This window comes from Berghia stephanieae, unplaced genomic scaffold (genome assembly GCF_034508935.2).
Source record: "Berghia stephanieae isolate SIO BIC M18660-M18661 unplaced genomic scaffold, UCSD_Bste_1.3 scaffold1, whole genome shotgun sequence".
Classification (NCBI taxonomy): domain Eukaryota; kingdom Metazoa; phylum Mollusca; class Gastropoda; order Nudibranchia; family Aeolidiidae; genus Berghia; species Berghia stephanieae.
The window spans coordinates 260,655-285,654 of NW_027621956.1; the positions used below are offsets into that span (position 1 = coordinate 260,655).

The window sequence follows — 25,000 nt, forward strand, 5'->3', positions numbered from 1 at the left end:
TAAATGGGTAATGACGCTATATTAATGTCCAAATGTATTACATGATTGATAATTATAAAACGTTAAAAGTATGTTTAGTATTAATGTCAATAAAACCGAGATTTAACCGAGTACGATAACGATTATGATATTTGTTTATTGTTTATCTATTGACATTTTATCTTAACAAAGAGGGAGGCTTTCAGTGATTCCCAATAACTATGTTACTATATTCTTATTTAGCAAAAGGTCAATCATGCTATGACAAAATTGGAAAAGTAGCTTGTTTAAAGAAGATGAAAGATTTACAATTACACGCTCCACGAGACTGTAGTAAGCATACAAAACTAAAAGGTGATTGCCGTGAAACATGTCAAGTTTGTGGTGAGTTGGTTTTGATTTATATTTTTATTTATTGTATGGGTTTTAAGGCGCATGCAACACATCTTGGATATATCAGCGCCAGTAAAAATGAGGAACATTGGATATCAAAGACATTCCTGATGTACAATTAAAAGGACTTGAAGCAAAAGTAAGACACAGGGGAATTGCTTAAATAGAGAACCTATTTAGATGCCACACTATCCGTATAGTAGTTTGAGATCATCAGAAAGTCTCAACCAGACACCAGCACTAGGATGAATACACTCAAATATCTAGAAACCATATGTTATTTAATAAAAATAACTGTACATAACAGAGAGATGATTTACAAGGGAAAAAATATCATCTCCCAAAACAATAACTATATATTCGTTGTTTTCCTCGCAGCCAAGGACTGGGGCCAGGGTCAGGACAAAACCAAGTAATCTCATCCCAAGACAAAGACAAAAAACACTTGGCAAACAGACAGAGGGAGATAGAAGACACAACAAGTAACTCCCTGCCCACCCAGAACTTTTGATTTTTAAAACTGCAGACACAAAATACTTCATCAATCTTCTGCTGTTATAAAATCTGAAAAAATACGTCTAAACCATCAAATACACGAATCATAACTTCCACTACCATCTTCTTAATCATCATCATCTTCTTCTTCTTAATTATCATCATCTTCTTCTTCTTAATCATCATCATCTTTGTCTGAAGCAAAATCAAACGCCTTCTTATTATTTAAGTCCATAAACTCAACTTGCGTAATAATGGTCATGCCCATTTATAAACCCATGCAAATCGCCAATTGAAAAAAAAAAAGCAAACAGATCTTAGACAGAATAAACACCATCAACAAAATTGAATTAAATAAATGGAATCTCCCATCTGAAGTTACATACAGAAACACAGAAAACAAATAGCAACAAAATGCCATTATCTATAATCTTTGTAATTTCTACCCTTCAGTCACCAAAACCCTACTTCTCAACCCATTACAATTTCCAAAAACATATGAAAACATCACCGAAGAAGAATCCCATATCAGCCAGCATTAGATGAACACATCGTTGTGTAACAATGGAGTAGCATCGACAAAAAAAAATCTACAAACATTTATTTCAACATGGGAAGCTACGATCGAGCAGGAACATGCTAGCTCGTCGAACTATACCTACTTTCCCATCTACATCTTCTTAATATAAGCATTTTGACTATGCATAGACGACGGGCTCGCACTGTGCAATAAAAAACATAGACAGACTGAAATTATAAAGACATAATATATAAAATCTTCCAGGCAACAATCTTAAAATCACCATCGAGGCCAACAAAAGGGTTTCAATTTCATAGACATAACTATCTACCTAAACAACAGCACCTACTAATCATTTTCAAAACATAACAACATCCAGGAACACAGCAACCACCTGCCATCTATAAGATATTAAACATCCTAGAGAGAAATTACCTGACATAAAACGTTATCCATCAAGCCATGGTTACACGTTCAGACACATCAAAACAAGGAACATATATGGGACTCTCAGAGTTTACATTCAAAACACTATGCAACCTGAATACATTTTATTTCAAAAACATACCCAAAAATAATCTACCGCACTTACCGAATGCATTTGGAACCCAAAAAAGTACATACAACACAATACCAATTCAAGGGCAGATTTCTACTCCCTCTCATCTAAGATTTGCAACCTCTGTTTTGAAGAAAAAATCATCACAAAACCGAATACGGCAACACTCAACAGAAATAACGAACTTACATCGTCATGTAAACATAGAAACAAACACCTTTTATGTAATTTGTACCACCATACCTGGGAATGCTAAAATGCACAATGCCAACTGAAATAAACTCAACAACCTACTTTCATATTCACTTCCCGATGAGAGCGAATACAGGAACCAAGATTGTAAAAGCTAGACATGATTATGCTTGAAATATTTTCAAACTAGTTCCTTTTGCCACAGAGCTGAGCAATAATATTTACATATTTTTTGTTTACATAATTTTATATAAATATATGAACTGAGAAGAAGATATCCTTTCTTCTAATTTATTTTATTATGAATGCTTGCATTATAATATTTGTTATGTGAAAAGGAACTTGCATACATGTTCAGTGGCTCTACCTCGGGTATTGAATGTTTTATGTAAATATAAATTAAGACATGAAACGATTCTTTCCTATATTAGTTCAATACAAATGATTTACAGGACAATCAGAATAATAGAAAACACATACAATTATGATGTACATGGAAAATTATTAATTACAGATTTACTTAGATTTCATCATATTGAATAGATAATATTTAACGTATAAGACATATTAGAAAGTGGTAATTTATGAAATATCTTGATAACACGTTATAGGTGTAATCCTTAAATTTACTAAACTTTGAACCAATGAGGTTATTACTTAACATATTTTTCACAGGACCCACGGGCGTCAGCAAAGACTTGATAGCCTCTAAAGGTTGTTTAAATTACCGGAGACAAGATCCAAATTTTTGTTCCAACAATAATAACGTGTGCAGTAGTACATGTGGATTTTGCCGTGAACTCGAAATAAAAGGTTAGATAACTCCCTTTCATTTGTCCTCTTTATAATAGGTTTATCACAGTAGAAATTGCTCATTAATGAAGTTTAAAGTTTTGTCTTAAAACTAATATAATAGTTTAGCATTTATTGCTAAATATTTGGATTCAGTTAGCGAGAGAAGACAGACGCATCTGATTTTTTGTTCCAATGTTTTTGATAGCTGATTCTGAGTTGGGTTCTCTCAACAAAAATCTATGTCTTTTTAGAAATGTCAATTCAGGTAACCAATCCTAATTTGTAGAGATAGTCAATGATCATTCAATTTTCCCATTCATGTTATGGTGACATTAGTCAACCTATATTTTCTCAGTTACACAAAAAGAAGTAACTCTCAGGTGTAATTGTGATTATTACTGTTATTATTATTATTATTATTATTATTATTATTATTATTATTATTATTATTATTATTATTATTTATTATTATTATTATTATTTATTATTATTATTATTATTATTATTATTATATTATTATTATATTATCATTATTATTACTATTATTATTATATTATTATTATATATTATATTATATATTATATATATCATCATCATATCATCATCAATCATCATCATCTATCATCAACATTCATTCATATATCATCATCATATCATCATATCTATCATTATCATCATCATTATTATTATTATTATATATTATATTATTATTATTATTATTATTATTATTATTATTATTATTATTATTATTATTATTATTATTATTATTATTATTATTATTATTATTATTATTATTATTATTATTATTATTATTATTATATTATTATTATTATTATTATTATTATTATTATATTATTATTATTATTATTATTATTATTATTATTATTATATTATTATTATTATTATTATTATTATTATTATTATTATTATTTAATTATTATTATTATTATTATTATTATTATTATTATTATTATTATTATTATTATTATTATTATTATTATTATTATTTATTATTATTATTATTATTATTATTATTATTATTTTATTATTATTATTATTATTATTATTATTATTATTATTATTATTATTATTATTATTATTATTATTATTATTATATTATTATTATTATTATTATTATTATTATTATTATTATTATTATTATTATTATATATTATTATTATTATTATTATTATTATTATTATTATTATTATTATTATTATTATTATTATTATTATTATTATATTATTATTATTATTATATTATTATTATATTATTATTATTATTATTATTATTATTATTATTATTATTATTATTATTATTATTATTATTATTTATTATTATTATTATATTATTATTATTATTATTATTATTATTATTATTTATTATTATTATTATTATTATTATTATTATTATTATTTTATTATTTATTATTATTATTATTATTATTATTATTATTATTATTATTATTATTATTATTATTATTATTATTATTATTATTATTATTATTATTATTATTATTATTATTATTATTATTATTATATATTATTATATATTATTATTATTATTATTATTATTATTATTATTTATTTATTATTATTATTATTATTATTATTATTATTATATTATTATTATTATTATTATTATTATTATTATTATTATTATTATTATTATTATTTATTATTATTATTATTATTATTATTATTATTATTATTATTATTATATTATTATTATTATTATTTATTATTATTATTATTATTATTTTATTATATATTATTATTATTATTATTATTATTATTATTATTATTATTATATTATTATTATTATTATTATTATTATATTATTTATTATATATTATTATTATTATTATATTATTATTATTATTATTATTATTATTATTATTATATTATTATTATTATTATTATTATTATTATTATTATTATTATTATTATTATATTATTATTATTATTATTATTATTATTATTATTATTATTATTATTATTATATCACTTAAATAACCATGAGTGTGACGATAACATCTCCATCATAATTGAAAAATAAGGACATAATTTTACGCTTTTCATTTATTATTCGCCATCTTATCATACCCATTCTTATACATATTTAAATTAACTTGAAAGAATTTGCAATAAATTAAAATCTGTCAATATACCTGACCATTTATTAATTTGTCAATTCTTCTCTTTATAATAGATAGTCAAGTAATGTTATGTGACGATAGGATTGGTGAAAAAGAATGTAAAGCTCTGCAACAAAAAATGCCCTTACTTTGTTTTGGAACCTTATATTACAAGTACTTCTGTCGTAAAACTTGTGGAGCTTGCAGTAAGTCATTTGAAAAGTACATCATCATCATCATCATCATCATCATCATCATCATTATCATCATCATCATCATCATTATCATCACCGCCACCAAAGATCATCTGCAACAAAGATCATCACCACATTACCATCGTCATCATCGCACCCACCACCATCACCACCATCAACACATTATTATCATAAGTTCCATCACCGCTACATCCTTACTACCACCACATTATATTCGTCACCACCACAAATATTGCAACTTCTCCACCACATCATTATCGCACTTACCACTGTTGCGGTCAATAGGGCTGAAGAAAACACACGCACGAGTAAATATCTGGTTGGTCGAAAATCAGACGGTTGAGGTTGATAAATATGCGCATTTGCGCGCAAATGGGAGATAATGGAGTTCATTGTGTACAGGATGAATAAGTCATATAATGGTGATTCGACAGCTTTTTCATTGAATAATTACAGGGGTCAACTAAATCAATTTTCAAAAACTCCAAATATAACACACAAACAATTATGTTCACATTTACACATAGAGGTTGAACTAACTGTAAAGATAAACTGCGCAATATAACCTCAAACAACTAGAACACGTTTTGATAACATTAGCATTGATGTAAAGTTCATATCATTTTCGAGATTCAGAGGAGAAATATAACCACTAATTTCTGATCTCTCGCTCCTTTAAAGACGCCATAACTCGTAATCCACTAGTCAATTTTATACAATAGTCTGACTTTATTTTTTAGATTCACAAAAGTACAATTATGTCTATTCTCCATACTTCAAATTTTATAACTTGTTTCCAACATCGATGTGATCCACTGTTCATAAATTGTTGTCAACCTTAATTGTATTTATTTAGCTCATTTTATAATTATTGACAACCTTAATGGGATCTATTATACTTAATTAGTATATTGTAGTCAACCTTGATTGGTACCATCATACTTATTTAACATATTGTTCTCAAGGGCAATTAGTTCTATTATTTAATATATTGGTGTTAACCTTGATTTGCTGCATTCTTATTTAACATATATTAATTTCAACAGTAATTGGATCAAATATTTTTCATTTAATATACTTATAATATATTTAATATACCTTGAGTAGATTCATCATTCTTGTTTAACATATTGCTTTCAACCTCAATTGGATTTATCATTCGTAGGTCTCATATTATTACTGACAAACTTAATTGGATATATCTTCACATTTAACATATTGCTGTCAACCGTTTTCAAAACGATATCTCAAGTATTAAAAAGAAAGAAACAATTACAAATTTCGCTTAAACAGTATCATATTTAAGCCCCATAGTTAACCAACAGAAGGAGGGCCGTTATCTGCCAAATAAACTGGACGTTGTCCCTCGTGGTCATAACGGTGGCGACAAGGAATATAGCAAGGCTCGATTAAGGGAAACGGCTGGTGACACTTTGCTTTTCTGACTTAAAGGGTTGTCAACGCTAACATGATTTGCAAAATCATCATATGAATGGCCAATTTGGCCAAGATTGTCCACAACTAGAATTGTGCTTCTGCTTCTTTTTTTTTAAATGTGTTTACTTTATTCCGTAGCCCCTTTTTCTCTTAGTGTGGTCGATCGTTTATAAATAAAAAAAAAACGATGCTCTTTTCTTTGGTTAACATAAGGGTGAATATGGCTACCTATGATTATGAAATTGGCCACGAGGAACTCTGACCATCTGACATTTACTGTGTGTAAGTGTGGGGGGAATTAGTCTCTGTAAAATAAAAAAAGAGTGTGCGTGTGTGTGTGTGTGTTGTGGGAGAAAGAGAGAGAGAGAGAGAGAGAGAGAGAGAGAGAGAGAGAGAGGTAGAGAGAGAGAGAGAGAGATCTACTTATAGATGACAATGGGTAACGTATAGATTGAAGTCACCTATATCCTGCTATGGAATTACGTGTGTCGGGGGGTTGCCTATGCGTGGGGAATACGAGTGGGATGCATAATGAGATGGGACATTTCGAATTTGATGATTTATTATCAAGATATCGAGATATATATCAATATATTCTTAAAATATAATAATAATCCCAGGCAATCCCATCTAACGTCCTTCTGACTTAGTATCAATTGCATGAGTCAGGTTTATTATCAAACATTTTCAACATGTTATTGACAGTAGCAGTAGAATAGCTTTGTGTCATTTACTTCTTCTGTATCATCCGTTATCTATGGATTTCTTAATATTTTAAATTTTCAGTTTTTGTTTTGTTTTGTTTTTCTTTTTGTTTTTAAACACTGAAATATTGAGAAGATAGGATTATTAATGATGTCTGAGGATTTGTGTAGGATGAGGGGTTAATTGGGTAGTTAGGGGATATACTAGGTTGGTAGATTGTAATTATAATACTCTTTTAGACAATTATACAATTAAGTAGCGGATGAATGTAGGTACTGTTAGATGTAGAATGGGAGTGGGGGGGGGGGGGTCAATTGTGATGTTCTGATTGGTGGTTCACTGGGTACCAAAACCAATCAGTTATTCGGTGAATTGGATGATTAAGCGCTGTGGAATGCTGTTTAGCGAAGTTTACCTGGGACTGATAGAAGTTTAGTTTGTTTTTGTTTTTTGTTGGTTTTTTTTTTGGGGGGGGGGGAGGGGGGGGGGTGTTGGATTCTGTGGGTTTTGATTGGTGGAAGTTTGAAGTCTGCAGCCTATCAGCTGCCCAGATTATTTCGATATGAGATTGCAATTTGTTTGTTTGCTTTTTTTTTATATGTGCATGGATACATATTAGTGGAAAGGGGGGGGGGGTAGGTTAATGTTGGTTGAAGGGGGGGGGGATGGATGTTTCTATTAGCTGGTTGCTGAGTACAAGGGCCAATTGTCCTGCAGTCTTATATATTTGTTTGTAGTCGGTTGTTATTCTTGGGCTATTGTTGAATTATGGGGACGGATGAAGGTGGTAATGAAGGTGACTACATTAATTTTAAAGAGAACATTTGATTCACTGTAAGTAAACCTAATCCCTTGTCCCTAAGGAGTCCAAGGGTCACCACCCACTTTCCCGCACTATAACCGAGCGTCATTCGCTGCTTTAACAATTGTGCAGTGGTATTTCCCTATGCAGCATAGGGTCATTGTATTGCACTATATACTTGGTTAAGGTTTTGTTTAAATTAGAGGCAGGGTTGGAGAAAGACAATATATATATATATATATATATATATATATATATATATATATATATATATATATATATATATATACATATATATATATATAATTTTAAAAAGTGAAAAAAATATAAATAATTTTTACAAACAGGAGGGCGGGGGGGTTCGTGACTGTGGCTAAAAAGCACAAAATATACGCTTTTGATACTATAAATATTATTTATTCCGGTCAGACTTGTTGATCCCATCTCCATTCATGAAATTCAGGACAGTCAAGGCGCCGCAGCGCAGCTGATTCAGCCGCTCTTTAGGCGGGCGGGGCGGGACCAGACTTTTCCGGCATGCTGCACGACTTACACATTGCTCTGCGCCGCCTTTATCACGGGAAGAACTTTATTTCGTTTATTTAATGATTATATTTATTTATTTGTGTTTATAACACGTACATCATGTCAGTGTTTTTAAGGGGGGGGGGGGGGAGTGACGCATTATTTGATTATAGTCACAAAATGACAATATATCATATTTTATTAAAAAGGAAATTTTGGTGACCAAATATTTTGTGTTGAATTGTTTGGAAAAACAATAACAAGAAATGTCACAAATATTATTGTTTCCTGTACTGAAGGACAATGTATCGTTCTGCGTGTATATTGCTACATCATTCTAGCGGAAAGCTATGAGCAGTTTCTTGTCCAAAAAGAAATGTTGCCATTAAAAAAAATAATCTTATGCCACTGTCTTTCCATGTCCACTTCCTACATTTATCCAAAACTTTTGTCACCCCAAGCACATAAAAATACCAAATGATATATATCATCTCTATATATTACACGATGGTGAAAGAAAAGAATTGTATTTTTTTGTCTAATAGAAATCAGCTGACAAGGCCGCAATTTTACAGATTAATTGCATATACCTATATATTTCTTCTATGATTGGAATAAAATCTTTTAGATCTTTAACATTTCAAGAAAAATTATATTGAATACCCGGTTATTCTTGTCATCAATTTTTCTTCGAGTCGTAATTATGGTAACCATTGAACACGTTGATATTGGCTAAGTAATAAATTAATTTAATCCAAGATCGAACGGACAACTCACATCACTATCCACACTCGTGAAAGGGATTTTACTATCATAATTTGGCGATTTCATGACGGCAGATGACCTGGCAATAGCTGTATTGTTAAATAATATATCGTCAAATCACGAAATTCAACAAGATGCTGAGTCGAGATTGGCGATACTGTCCAATGAAATTATTGGTGGGTGGTATTAAGTCATGAAATCACAAACATTGAAAATGAAATATCGATTTTCGCGCACACAAAGGGCAGACTTGGATCGTCGAAGGATGATTGATGTTGTATTGACAGGTTTACCCTATTGGGTTCAGATTTTGTTTCTGCTAGATTGTAAGTTCCCTAAATGGCTCTGTCAATCATGTAACATCTTTTGATGATCTTATACTACTCTTTGATATCTATTGCCGCGTCTTGGATTCTGAGTGTAGTTCATGACAAAATACAGCTCACAAAATATTCATAGGTCCATCATCAGAGTTTCAAACTGTTTGATCATGAGATGTCAAGACTTTCCGTTTTTTACTTTTTACCATTACTTACAGCTTTTCACTGATTGACAGTTGTGACTGCTCAAAGTTTAGCAGCTAGAAGGATTATCTTTGATATCTAAAGCCGCGTCTTCGATTCCGACTTTCTCTCACGACTTAAACCCGCCCAGAACCTTATCATGGGTCCATCATCAGATTAGTTTGTGAGATGTGAAGATTTTCTCTGAGCTTTTTTACTGATTGTTTACTGTGACGGCTCACATGTTAGAAATCTATAATTGCTTCTGCCACAGGAATAGCTTTTTTTCGCTGACCGTCTCAAACATGCGTCAAACTCTATGTACCCTTTTGGATATATTAGCCAGCCAAGTCTCGTGTGTTGAAAATAAAAACAACAACAAACAAACAATGTATGTGCTCGTACGGAAGAGTCACGCTCTCCCCGGCCAGGCGGAGTTGTCTTAACAGTTTGGTCGCGGATTCAAACCCCCATCACCGCCGCGAAATTGTTATTCTCTATTGTATTCTTGCACTTTCCTACTAACTTCATTCTAGTTCTTATCAACAAAAGTACCTGCTCCACTCACTTTTCTGAATTAAAAATTCACCCCAAATACCGGAGCATACTCAATGTCTCAATTGTTTCAATGTTATATGTTTGTGTTGAATATTGGCTTTTAAGCTTAGCTACTGGCCAACTTACTTTGCGGAGGTTGCGTGTGTGGAACCCGCGATCTCCATTAATCTGGAAAAGTGACGGCTCTAATAATGTTTGTAACACGCCTAACTGATAGGACACGGTTTTATTCACATGTATTTTTTAAAATCGATTTTACTTTAAGTTCTCACCCTTGAATGTTGCGATATTCTCATTTTAAAAATGGATTTTAAGGTAAAGCCTTATTTTTACCAATCTTTTTCTTCTAAACATTATGAGAGATTTGTATTCACCACTTTATTTTTAACGTCGACGTTTTATTATCAATGCCCGCAACTAAACAATGTCTTTTTTTGACGGCATTGAGTCAAATTCAAAACAACGGGACGGAACGAGAAAACAAAGGGCGATACCAGTGTTCACTGGCCACAGACCACATCGCCCTCACCATTACAAACCATCACGACCCCCACCCACATAAAAAAAACAGTTGATTTAAAGTCACGATCATTAACATTGTCGTTGTCGTCGTCGTTATCGTCAGCATCACCACCATCATCATCGATGTCATCTTCCATATCGTTACCACCAAAACCACCATCGCCATCGTCTTGTTAATTTACTACAATAATAGCGGCGAAAACAGCAACAAGAAAGGAGTACAGACAACGAAAACAATTTAAAATGTGCTCTCTTGAATCCCCACTCTGTGCGAAATAAAGCTGTGTTAATAAATTAATATTATCGATTTATTCTTTATCACAGAGACATGCACAAAAAGGCCTCAAGAATTACAACAGCTCAGAAGAATAAGGAATTTCGGTCGCCATCTTCATTCACACCATCTTCAGTCGGGGTCACTTTCTTCCCAGTCTATTTTGAAGTTCACTGTCCGGTGATTCACCAGGATATGAAAGTGGGTGGATACGATAACACAACTCAGAATCAGATATACGTTTTTTAATGAAGCGTGCAACTTAGTTTGAAACATACTTAGTTTATATGTTATCATGCACAAAAGGAACTGTACGAAACAATGGTCTCCCTCCACCCTTACCCCCCCCCCATTCTCTCTCTCTCTCTCTCTCTCTTCTCTCTATCTCTCTCTCTTTCTCCCTCTCTCTCTCTCTTTCTTTCTCTCTCTCTCTCTATCTCTCTCTCTCTCTCTCTCTCTCTCTCTCTCTCTCACACACACACATACGTTGAAATCATGAGTACAATTGATGCTTAAAAGTCACCGTAGTTAGCCAAATATTGAAGTTAAAATAACATTTTCAATGCATGCAGCCAGTTGTAAGACTCAATCTGTCGACTGTATAATTTCAGCTGAGCAGTTTACTTATCATATCCAGCAAGCATGACTCTGCCGGGTTTGTTCAAAATGATGTCTTTGAAACCATCCAAATCCTCTACACGGTCAACACCTGCGATTTACTCTGGTTTGTGGCTGTATCTCGTGGAATTAGATATTAAAACTTGCCAACTTTATGGCAAAGTTATCAGAAAACATGACGAAGACATCAAAAGAGTTCTAACTTGTATAGTTTTAGAGCTGTATGGCTAGGGTCAACTATAATTTTGTTTTAAAATATACATAATATTGATCATTTGAAACTTTTCCGAAGTGTAATTTTCTGTCTACAACCCATAAAAATGACACGAAAAAAGCCTGCTGAATTATTATCAATCAGTCCCGTGAGACCATGGCTTATGTTAGTTCTAGTGTTTATTTGAGAGAGAGAGAGAGAGAGAGAGAGAGGGAGAGAGAGAGAGAGAGAGAGAGAGAGAGAGAGAGAGAGATGTTAATCTAATATCCCTATGACATGACAATGGAACAATACCTTTTTTTTTTTTTAAAGCGCGCGAGGATTTGTGTCATCAGTCATCGCGAACAAGGTCGCCAGATGGCCAAGTGTGTGGCCAAATATATAATTTGATCTCTTTAATAAATTTTATTCATCTATTTTTGTCTCAGTGACATTTATCCTATTATATTCAATTTTCTGTTTGTTAAAATTTAGTTCATTTTAAGTGGGCCAGTCTTAATAGTGAAAGCCATATGATTTTCTATTTAGCCACATTTGAAGTCAGGTTAAAGTCTGGCCATCTGGCAGCCTTGGCTCGTTCACGTCATTTTCGTGTCGCGCGATGGGGGAGCAAAATGGCCCTCTCCATATTTTCACTCATTGAAATGCAAATTGGGGTGGTGTTTTGTGAGAGTACGGGAAAAGTACTTATCATAATCCAATGAAATTTGAAATAGAAATAGAAGAAATGTGAATAGATAACCTTATGAGCGACAACATCTCTCCTCTTTGTAGTTTTAGAAATATTGTACTCCAAAAAGTAAAAATCAATTTTAACGGTATTCTGGTAATTGTCCGAGTTTTTTCGCTTCAAATAATCTAAAATGACCTCTTTTCTAACTGTTTGCCAACTTTCAGTCATGTTGGTCGATAAACAGCGTCGTAACTAATTTTTTTTAATAGCATGCACGGAATGGCTTCGTCCAATATTTTGTCGCGAATTTGGGGACTTCGTGAGCGAAAAAGAGGCCCAAAGATTTGTACGGGATAGTCATTGCTACGTAATGCTTTGACGGTGGTCTTCGATTTGGTTGGGATTAATTTGTGATTGATGGGAGACGTTGAGAAAATCGACCCGATCAAAAAGATTAAATATCCACTATCTGGAATTACTAATAATTTGACTTAAACATTTGTCTCAAGTTCCAATCTCATCATAAGAATAATCTAAAGAATATATATATGTATTTCTTTTAAGATATTTATTCGCATTTGTTTGTGATATTTTGTTGGGGCTATTGCAGATTTCCTTGATTTTGAATTGGGCAGTAGTCATTTTTAATTCACAACTGTAGCGGCTGTTATGCCACCTGTACGGTTAATTTGTTTATATCATGTGAGTATAGGTTGTGAAACGAAATTGTTTTCTCTCGGATTGTTTATAAATAATTATTTCAATACAACCATAATATACAATAGGATTGCTTGAACAGAATAATATAACAATTATACAATAGATGATGTTGTAGATAGTGTCACATTTTTATCTTATTTCATATGTAAATGTTGCTGCTCGAAGAAAAAAAATAACCATGTGGAATTGAATTTAAGCTTCATTTAATATACGAAAAAGATTAAATGGGCGTTTCGGGTTTCCATTTTATCAACGAAACAGTTTCTAAACTGCATTAAACAGTTCCTCTCCGTTTCTCATCTTTTCACTTAATTAATTGCGCACCTTCTAGAAATATCTATTGGTCTAGTTTAATGTGTGCTTCCTTTCAAAGGAACATACTATTTCCTGCCAATCAATGTTTTGCTTATTCATCTTAACTTCGTCACTACCACATTATCTCATTTGTCTGTCGTGTTTTATTCATCCTGTATTGTTGAAAAAGGGGAAACCTGAAATGCCCATTTTATGTTTTATTATTCCATACTAAATTCAATTCAAGGTAATGTTTTTACACAAATCTTTAGGGAGATTATCTTTACACGTATTGAAGCTGCCAGCAATGAAGTCATTAATTTTGGGCTTTTTCCTTCTCTTCTAGAAACGACCCCTGATTGCAAAGACCGGGCTAAATTTCAGTTAAAATACTACATTCCGTTTGATTGTCATGCTTACTCACTTTTCTGTCGAAAATCGTATGGATTTTGTGGTGAGTCCGTTTTAACACACACACACACACACACACAAATATATAATATATATATATATATATATATATATATATATATATATATATATATGAGTGTTGGTGGGTACTCGTAGCTACGAAGTGCTTGATAATGATGGTTAGAGCTAATATAAAATATAAATTGTCACTCACATTATATATGGCCAAGACATACGTTTCTGTGGCTTTCGGGCACGTCTTCAGTCGGCATAATGTCCGAAGAAAAAAATGTATTCCGTTTGAGGTGTTTACACTCCGTATGTCCTTGCTTCAGTTGTGTAGTGGTGATTAGTGTTGATGTGTAGTGACATTGTTGTAGCGTGCTCTCATTGCTTATGTTATGAATCTGTGTGTGTGTTTGTGTGTATAAATGTGTGTGTGTGTGTGTGTGTGTGGGTGGGTGTGTTGTGTGTGGTGTATACATGTGTGTGTGTGATATTGTTGTGGATGTGGTTTCTGGGGAGGCGGGGAGGGGGGTGTGGAGTAAGGGGAGTAGGGGTATATAGTGTCGGGAAAGGGGGGGGGGGGAGGGGAAGGGTTATTTGACTTGCGTTTTGATCTTGCATTTATTAGAGTGTCTGCACATTGTCATTAGTTCTGATCTTTTGTTTAAGGTGCTATTGTTTCTGTGGCTGTGTAATAATATTTCCAGTTTCTTTGTCAGACACAGGTTGTATTTTTTAGCACCGCATCTGTAGGGGCTGCTTTGCCTGACTGACGACCTCCCAGGTTATTGTTGGTGTTTTATTAGTGTTTATTTGTTCCCAATACTGCATTGCTAATTTGGTGCTTTTTGCTTTGCTTTCATGGGTTATGGAGGCTTTGTGATTGTTGTATCTTGTTTTGAATGGGGGTTCTGTGCTGCCAATGTATTGTGCAGCGGTGTTGTCAGTGGTTATGGTGGCTTTGTAGACTATGGCGCTTATTTGGCAGTTTCCTTTTAGAGGGCAATTGTCCTTTCTACAGTTGCAGTTGTCTTTATTTTTCATAATGTTGTTGGGTTCGGATTTGATTTGTCTGTTGTGGTTGGTAATGATCTGTTTCATGTTTTGTACACAGCTGTAGTTTATCTTGACGTTGTTTCTGTCGATTATTTTGTGCAGGCGATGGTTCTTCGGGAAGTGTTTATCGATGAGTGCAAGGCATTGTTTGCCGATATTTGAAGTGATTGCGTTGTTGAACGGCAGGTTGAAGCATATTATGTTCCTTTTTCTGTTTAGTTTTGATGTTGTGGCGTGCATTATATTTTATTATTTCAGGGCTGAGGTGTATCCGCTCTGTTTGAGTGCCATTTCGTAGTCTTGTTTTATTTTGTTGAATGTGTTTTCATTTGAAGAGAGGTTGTTTAGCCGTTGTTCTATCATAGTGGGTATTTGTTTTATTATCGTAGGTGGGTGGTTGGAGTGTTTGTGGACGTACAATGGGGCGCTGTTGGGTTTCCCTCCTTCCCTCCTCAAGTCCCCCCCCCCTTCCCTATTATACCCCTCCCCCCCCCCCCCCCTCTTCCCCAACATCCCCCCCCCAATGCATCCACATTCCACAATAATATCACACACACACACACACACACATGTATACACCGCACACAACACACCCACACACACACATTTACACACACAAACACGCACACACACTCATAATATAAGCAATGAGAGCACACTACAGCAATGTCACTACACATCAACACTAATCACCACTACACAACGGAAGCAAGGACATACGGAGTGTAAACACCTCAAACGGAATACATTTTCTTCTTCCGACATTATGCCAATTGAAGACGTGGACAAAAGCCAATATATATATATATCAGATAGTGTAAAATAAATAAGGATACTCACATTTTATTATCAGGACGGATCAATATTGACACTGATAAAATAAAGATTAACTAGCAAGATACATTTAAATCACAAATAGGAATGACACAGCTCTACTTTTCCATTCATTTTTCTAGTCTTTCTCCTGAAATCAACGAATAAGGAACAGCACTATAAGGTTAATGGTAAATAACATACCCTGTATTGTGTTCAGCCCAACGAAATTCACAAGAACTTACTATGATTTCTCAAGCCTGCTGGCACGAACCCCTTGATTGGATGGTGAGGTGTTCAGAGTACCTAGCAACTAGGAGAAGGCAAGGGCAACTCGTTCGGTTTATGTCCTAGCAACCAGGCCTAGGGCAGAAAACACTTATGTTGACAACAGAGTATTTGTCAATTTTATTATGATTTTCAAGTGCAAATGTAGCAGTTTTCAGATTGATGTTATATGACATAATTGAGCACTTAAACATAGACACGTGATTTTGTTTTCGAAGCGCTTATCTTGTGAGTAGCTTACCCAGTTGCTGGCCGTCCATCTGGTACTTGATGCTTTGTGCAGGATGATGCAAGGGTGTTTGAGTCAAATACCTTTTCATATTCCAGCCTAGGAAGTGATTGGAATCCATAATAGAATGATACACCACTTAATAGAAAACAAAACCGGGGTCCTTTTTCCGTGGATATATTTTGTTCTCTGAAGAAGGTGATTCTGTTGATATAAGTGTATTGGTATGGCCCAAACAAGCCTCCTGTGGCGAACCTAGTCTGTGGGTGTTTAAGGATGAGTTCATCCAGATATCAACACTTTTTCAATGTGTTGTCCTGACGTGCAACCGTCTTAGCCTGCATATCATTGGTGGATGTTTTTTCAAACAGATACATGCACAGTTCTGTTGTAGATTTGGATCACAAAAGAGACAAAGGAGATTTTACTTTGAACATTCTTTCTAAAGCTTTAACCAACTTTTACCACAAGCAGGCATCTATAACAAAAACAGAAAAACAAAACGTTAGATGTACAAGACACAACATGTAACCAAAATCACCACATTCTCCGTGGCTTTAAATTCAAACCAACAAGATCATTATTTGGGTCCACTTCTTAAATTAAAACTTCTTGTTCTAATGATGGGAGTCTTGGCAGGTTTTATGACCGGTTTAGGCAGAGAACGAGTTTCTGGCAAAGAAACAGAATCAGGTGGATTGTCAGGCACAAGGTTGGTAACATCGGGTTTTTGATCTGGAGCAGTGACGACATCGGGCTCTACAGTCAACTTTGTCTGATTACCAGGTGTTAGATAAGAAGCTTTAATAATAATAATAATAATAATAATAATAATAATAATAATAATAATAATAATAATAATAATAATAATAATAATAATAATAATAATAATAATAATAATAATAATAATAATAATAATAATAATAATAATAATAATAATAATAATAATAATAATAATATAATAATGATACTTTATTGCATCCCAAAAAGGAAATTTTTTGTACAGGCGTGTTATAATTTACACATAAGATAAAAATACAATGGAAATTGGATGTATATATATAAAAAAGGAGCAGCTCTATAACCAGAGCTGCGCTTTATAATATGAATAATTTCAACACTGTAAAATAGTTAAAACTGTCACTATAAATTGAAAATTGAAAAGATTGCAAAACAAATAAATTAATAAATTAATATTTATATTTTTTAAAAGTAAAAATGAGAAATAATTATATAAATGATTATTGCTTGTTGTTATAAAGCCTAATACTGGACGGCAGAAAAGATTTTCGGTGTCTCTCTGTTTTCGTTGAAATAGAGAAAGGGCGACCACTTCTTTCTGACATAATAATTGATGGTCTTAGTGGATGATACTGGTCATTTAATATTTTAGTTATTTAATTTATACAAAATTTCTCGTATAAAAGATCTACATCGTCAACATCATTTATATAGCGTTTAATGGATTTTTTAATATTTGAATTTATTTTGTTCCTTTCCACTGCTAAGCAATTGCCTCCCCAAGCTGTTATACAAAATGACAAAACACTTTCGATTACTGCTCTATAAAATAATGTGCAGAGGGTTTTATCTATTCTAAACTGAGAGAGTTTTGTTAAAAATATGTACGTCTGCACATCTTATGCCTAATTATTTTCAAGTGTTCATCCCACTTGAGCCTGTCATCAATCGTTACACCAAGGTATTTATGTTGAGGAACTCGCTGGACGAATTGGTCCTTTAATTTTAACGGTTCTATCGGTTCCTTCACTCTCCTAAAGTCAATCACTAGCTCCTTTGTCTTGCTTATGTTAAGCTCTAGGTGGTGGGCATCACACCAAGACACAAATCTATCAATTTCTTGCCTATAAGCCTCTTCGTTGCCATTTGTTATGAGGCCTTGAAGAGCGGTGTCATCTGCAAACTTTATTAAAGGTACACTCAGGTTTTGACTTCTACAGTCATTCGTGTATATTGTGAATAATACAGGGGACAATACACAACTTTGAGGAGCACCAGTATTTGTAGTTATACAGGAAGATTTGTTTTGTCCTAATTGAACATATTGTGCTCTCTCCGTAAGAAATTCGAGCACCCAAGCAATTATATACTTGTTTAAATTCAGACTAGTCAATTTTGAACAACCAACTGAGGTTGCATTGTATTGAACGCTGAAGAAAAATCTGCAAAAAGCAATCTGCAATAGCTCCTAGCGTGATCTAAATGCCTGTAGATGTTGTTTGTAAACAGCAAAATGGCATCCTCTACGCCACGTCCTGGTTTGTAAGCAAATTGATGACTATCACTCAATGGCATAAACTGATTCCTAATTTTAACAAGAACAAGTTATTCTAAAGATTTCATGACTATTGAAGTCAGTGCAACAGGTCTGAGATCGTTCATAGTTTCAAGTTTTTCTTTTTTTGGAACAGGAATAATTTTTGAAGTTTTCCAAATTTCAGGGATCGAAACGCATTGGAGGGACCAGTTAAAAATATGTGTATAAATGGGGGAAAGCTGGTGGGCACATTCTTTTAATAGTTTTCCTTTCAATCCATCCGGCCCAGCAGCCTTCCTCTCGTTTAGTTTCGAAAATACGAATCTCGTTTCCTCTTCACTGACCTCAATAGTCATTTCATCTTCCAAAGCCTGTCTAATTTATGTTTTTCATTTTCAATATCAAATTTGTTTGCTGTGTCGAAACGTGAATAAAATTTATTTAAAGTTTCAATTTCGATATCTTCTGATATAATCGTGGGCTTTGGATTATAGTTCACAGCAGTTTTAAGCCCCGCCACGTGTCCCGTATATCCCCAGAAGAAAAGCATTTTTCAATTTTATTTTTGTACTTATCTCTACAACTAGATATTACCCTCTTTATCTCTTTTTGTTTTGTTTTCAGATCTTTTTTGTTTCCACTAGTATAGAGAGTTTTCTTTTGGTTCAATATAAGTTTTAGATCTTTTGTTATCCAAGGCTTGTTGTTAGGATAATATTTTATTTCTTTTTTACAAGACACTAGCTGTTCACAGAATTTTAAATACTCACTCACAGTCATTCAGCTCATCCACACTATCACATGATTCGATAAAAACATTCCAGTCAGTGCATTCAAAACAACCACGCAAATCTTCACACACACTTCCATTCCAGATCTGTACACTTTTCTTTACTGGTTTTACACGTTTAAAAACAGGGCGGTAGGTGGGGAGTAGCAAGAGCATGCAGTGGTCAGATAAACCTAATGGGGCACGGGGTAAACATTTATAACTATTTTTAATATTACACAGGAATAAATCTAATGTTTTTTTGTCCCTTGTCTCGCAGTCCACGTATTGATGAAGTCCCGGGAGAGTAAACTCTTTACATTGGTTAAAATCGCCAGTGACCATCAATACGGCATCGGGTGACTTAATTTGAATGTCCTGTATTTCTTTCCTCAAAATATTTTTCGCTGTGGTGTTGTCTGATGATGGTGGAATGTAGACGTTGATGATGATGACATGAGTATATTCCCGGGGTAGATAATATGGTCGTGACGAAACAGTAATAAATTCAATATAATCGTCACAATACATTTTTTTTATCTGACAGTTATTGGGGTGGCACCATTTGTTGTTAATATATGTGCACACCCCACCCCCAGTTCGTTTATTTACATTAGTCCGATCTCCTCGAAATAGTGAATATTGTTCAATATTAAAACATGATGATGGTATGTGAGGAGATAGCCAAGTCTCTGTTAACGCTATTATGGAGGCTTGACGATAGTCACTATTAAAACGACACAGTGAAAACAGTTCATCAATTTTATTTTTCAGTGACCTTACATTACCTGTCACTACACAGGGTAAAAATGGACGAAAAGGCCGTCTGTTAAATTTTGTTTTTATTCCTCCTTTTCTCCCCCTCTTTCTTACTTTAATAAACGATTTGTCAATAGTGGGTGGTGGGGGTGACACGGGTTGGAGGGATCGGAGAGTCTCTGGAGTATAAGTTATCGATAGGCTTATTTTGGCAGCAAAATCACAGGCTAAAACACCATTTATGCTTATAAATATACTAATAAATATAAAAATCAGGAACAATATATACTTCACATCCATTTTGAATAAAAATTAGGCTTAAATTCCGACGATTGAATGATAAATTAATAAAAATATGTGTAGAAAATAGGTAAACATTCACAACACGTCTGTTGTCGCCGGAAGCCAGCGCCAGAACACCCGGTGTACCAACTGGCGTGGGTTCAATCTGCCTTTCATTCCCAAAAGGAGCTAGATGCCTTAAGGAAACAGGTAATTCTCTGACATCTGGTAAACGGACATGAGCGTATTGTGAGTTCGCTTCGAGTAGATCAACTTCATCCACAATCGGGTCATACATTGATTTTCTTATATGGCGTCTGAGGTAAACAGGCCCAGGCGATAGGAGCCATGAGGGCAAGGAGCTGCCATTATTAAAGCGACGAGTATACTGGAACATGCGTTCATGCGGTGTAGCATTTGTTTCAGTGCAGAGAAGCGAACGAACAGAGTGCAGGGAGTCCTGTAGAACCAGTTCCCACTGGTTGATAGACAGTCCTTTTGATTTGAGAGAGAGAGAGAGAGAGAGAGAGAGAGAGAGAGAGAGAGAGAGAGATTGCTTTCCATATTGTGTTGTTTAGTGGTTCCACTTGCCCAGTCCCTATAGGGTTATATGGAGTTGATCAGCTAGTTGCTATTCCTTTTTCGTGGAAAAATGACTTCAATTCCTCTGACACAAATTGATGACCTCTATCAGAATGTACGTAGTGAGGCATGCCAAATATTGAACACATTTGGTTCAAGCAGTAAATTACAGTGGTTGTAGTCATGTCTGCACATGGGAAGGCAAGTGGGAATCGGGACTATTCATCAATCAGAGTTAATAAGTATCTATCCCTAGTACATGTAGGCAGTGGCCCTTAAAGTCAATACTAAGCCTTTCCATTGGCTGGGTAGATTTGATGAGGTTGGGCATTTGTTTTGGTTTGTAAAATCTAGGTTTGATTTCAGAGCAGACTGGACATCCAGATGTCATTTTCTTTACTTCCTCAACACTGTACGGTAAGTTCTTTGGTCGTACAAAGTGAATCATTCTAGTCACTCCTAGGTGACTGAGGGCTTCCCGAAGGTGTTTAAAATGGTCACACTGCATGTAGCTCGAGAGAGTGCGTCAGCAGCATGGTTTTCTGGCCCGGCACGGTAGATTACATCGTAGTTGTATCAAGACAGTTCAATTTTCCACCTTTGAATTTTATCATTTTTAACTTTTCCTTTTTGCATCGAATTGTATATGAAAGCCACAGACTTTTGATCCATAACAAGTTTGAAGTGAGTATTGATTAAGAAGTGACGCCACTTTCTGATTGCTTCCACAATTGCGTAAGCCTCCTTTTCGACCGAAGAGTGGTGTTTCTCACTTGACGAGAGTGTTCGGGAGGAGAAGGCAACAGGGTGATCCTCCTGGTTAAGAGTAGCTGAAATAGCTATGTCTGACGCATCGGACTCTACGGTAAGAGGAAGCTGAGGATCCACAGTTACCAGGACCGCTGTCTCGAGTTCCTCCTTTAGATTGTCAAAGGCCTGAAGTACTTCAGGTGGAGATGGGAATGTGGTGTTATTATTCAGTAAATGAATTTTATCAGAGAAGTGGGATATCCAGAGGGAATAATAAGCGAACATGCCACATGCCCTTTTCTGAACTTTAAGTAGGAGGCTCTATTTGGTGAAGTGGTCTCGAGGGATCAGGTCGTATTTCTCATTTTAAAATCATGTAGCCAGTAACATCATTGAGTTCAACACATATCACGTTCTTGGATTAATTGAAAGTCAGTCCGTGTTTTTTTAGCAACTTCTCTGAAGCGTTTTACATTATAATCATGCTCACTCCAGTCGTCTCCACACACAGTTACGTTGTCCAAGTAAGCAAAGGAAGAGGTGAGATCTTCTTGTTTAATTATGTTGTCGATCGTTCTTTGGAATGCGGCAACAGCGTTAGTTACACCGATGGGGATTCTTTTGAAGTGATACAGGTTACCACAAGCCTCGAAAGCAGTATATTCCATGTCACTTTCTTTGATCTGGTGGTAAGCGCTTTTCAGATCAAAGGTAGTGTAAGACTCTGCCATCTTATCCAGCCTTGGTAAAGGGTAAGCATCAAGTAGAGTATATTTCTTGATAGTTAGACTATAGTAAATAACTAGTCTCTTTCAGTGTGTTTCTCCACTCGTAACCAACACTTGAGCCCTCTGTGGTGACGATGAAGGCTCGATGATACCCTCCTTGAGGAGCTTCTGCACTTCTGACTCGATGAAAAGTTCTTCCAACTCTGAATGACGGCGTGACTTAGTAGCGATAGGTCTACAGTCTTCTTCTCAAACAGAGAAGGAGCTTCAACATTGGCCGCTGCTACTCCAAGGATTTTGAGTGGGTTTTGAGATCCATCGAATGGGAAGCAGACTTCAGAGTGCTTACCTAAAAAACCATGACCTAAGATAATGTCAGCACAGAGATCGGGCAGGAGTGAAAGCTTTTGCGTGCATATTCCCTTTTTCTAGGAAAGAGGCACTATAAAATGGTCCTGCGTCTGTTTGGTGAGACTTGTCGACGCCATGTTAATGCTACATGAAGAAGGGTTTACTTTCCGGCAGTTTTCTTTAGCGATACTAGAGTTAATGTAACTTTCAGAGCTTCCGGTATCCACCAAGTCATTGAGTTTAACACCATTTACTAGAACAATTATTTGGGATTTCTTTAAGCAATTGATGGCGGATACAGTGAGAGTAGTTGCTAGGTTTGGATTCCCTGAAGTCTAAGAAGAAGTTATGGCAGTTCTACGGGACTTTTCGGCACGGCAGATTTATAAACTTTGGCAAAATGTCCTGATTTACTACATTTCTTACAGGTAGCTTCTCTGGCAGGGCATTTGGATTGGGTTGTTTTTTGTAACCACAAAAGAAGCATTTTTCTTCATTGAATCCAGAAGCATTTGTACTGTCCATTGCTTTATATTCGTCTAGTGGTTCGTCAACAGCCGCAGTTATCACGTGTCAACGATATGACAAGCTCTGTTTTTCAGCCATGTCTAGAGATCTAGCGTCCTCGAAAGCAGTGTAGAGATCGAGCTTGTTCTTTTCAAGTAGACGTTGGCGTATGTGAGGTGAAATAAGGACACTGATGAAAGCATCTCGGATGGCTTCGTTTTTGTGAACTTCAGCGCAGCAGTAAAAGCTTTCAGATTACAGTCCTAGGCAAGATTTTAAAGTTTTTGTAGATATTGGTCTAGCGTTTGACCAGATTCTTGCTTGCAACATTATAGTAAATGCCTGGCAAAAACTTCATTCTTAGGTTTGTCAAATACAGCCTCGAGTATTTTGATAGCAACTTCATATATGTCACACTCAACGATGAGTTCGTAGATAGAAGGACCGACGAAGGTTACAAGCGTTGCACGTTTTCTGGAAGCTGCAGTGTTTGGGAGACTGTCAAGGAAGACGTCGAATGTTCTCTTCCAGTGGCGCCAAGTCTTCAGCGCCTCGTGTGAGCTAGGGTCCGTTGTCAGGATTGCTGGTCGAAGCTGTCGGTCCATCGTAGATAACAGTTGATTAAATTGCTGTAGATTTGGATCACAAATGAGACAAAGGAGATTTTACTTTGAACTTTCTTTCTAAAGCTTTAATCAACTTTTAACACAAGCAGGCATCTATAACAAAAAGAGAAAAACAAAACGTTAGATGTACAAGACACAAAATGTAACCAAAATCACCACAATGTCATTGCTGTCTGTCACCTCGAAAGGTTGAATAATTCGTTGTGCACACATTTAAGCATATAACTAATGTCGTCGTATGGTGTGGAACATACCTGTGAATTCCCATCTTCACACATATGATAAATTATTAGTATAGTATGAAGGAAAAATTAGTTCCTCACGTGGATTTCAGTGTGTTTGGTTATTCAGACAGAATAAAAGAAAGGTGTGAAGGTAGGTGTTTAAGTATAAGACTATGGGATATGAAAGTCACAAAGCTGCCATTGTTGAATGGAAATTGGATTTACACTAACATTTAACACAATGATTCGACAATCGTAAGGGATACATTTGGAACTAAAAGTACAATTTCTTCATAGCAAAAAAAAAATAATAATAAAGACAAGAACGTCAAAAAGTAAATAAATACAAACATTTAAAAATAAAGAAAATAAAAAAAAAATAAATAAAAAAAAATAAATAAAAAAAAATAAAAAAAAAAAAAAAAAAAAATATATATATATATACA

General features: G+C 34.2%; 1 protein-coding gene across 1 annotated transcript in view; it reads left to right on the top strand.

The window, feature by feature from the left end:
• Positions 1 to 185: 185 nt before the first annotated feature.
• The window catches only part of LOC144960881 (uncharacterized), a gene marked incomplete at its 3' end in the record, with an annotated part of 59,364 nt that continues 34,549 nt past the window's right edge, over positions 186 to 25,000 (top strand). The window contains exons 1-4 of the mRNA XM_078894272.1: positions 186 to 363; positions 2,814 to 2,951; positions 5,145 to 5,276; positions 14,242 to 14,349. Coding sequence (XP_078750398.1) covers positions 201 to 363; positions 2,814 to 2,951; positions 5,145 to 5,276; positions 14,242 to 14,349 — 541 coding nt within the window. The remainder of the gene's footprint in view (positions 364 to 2,813; positions 2,952 to 5,144; positions 5,277 to 14,241; positions 14,350 to 25,000) is intronic.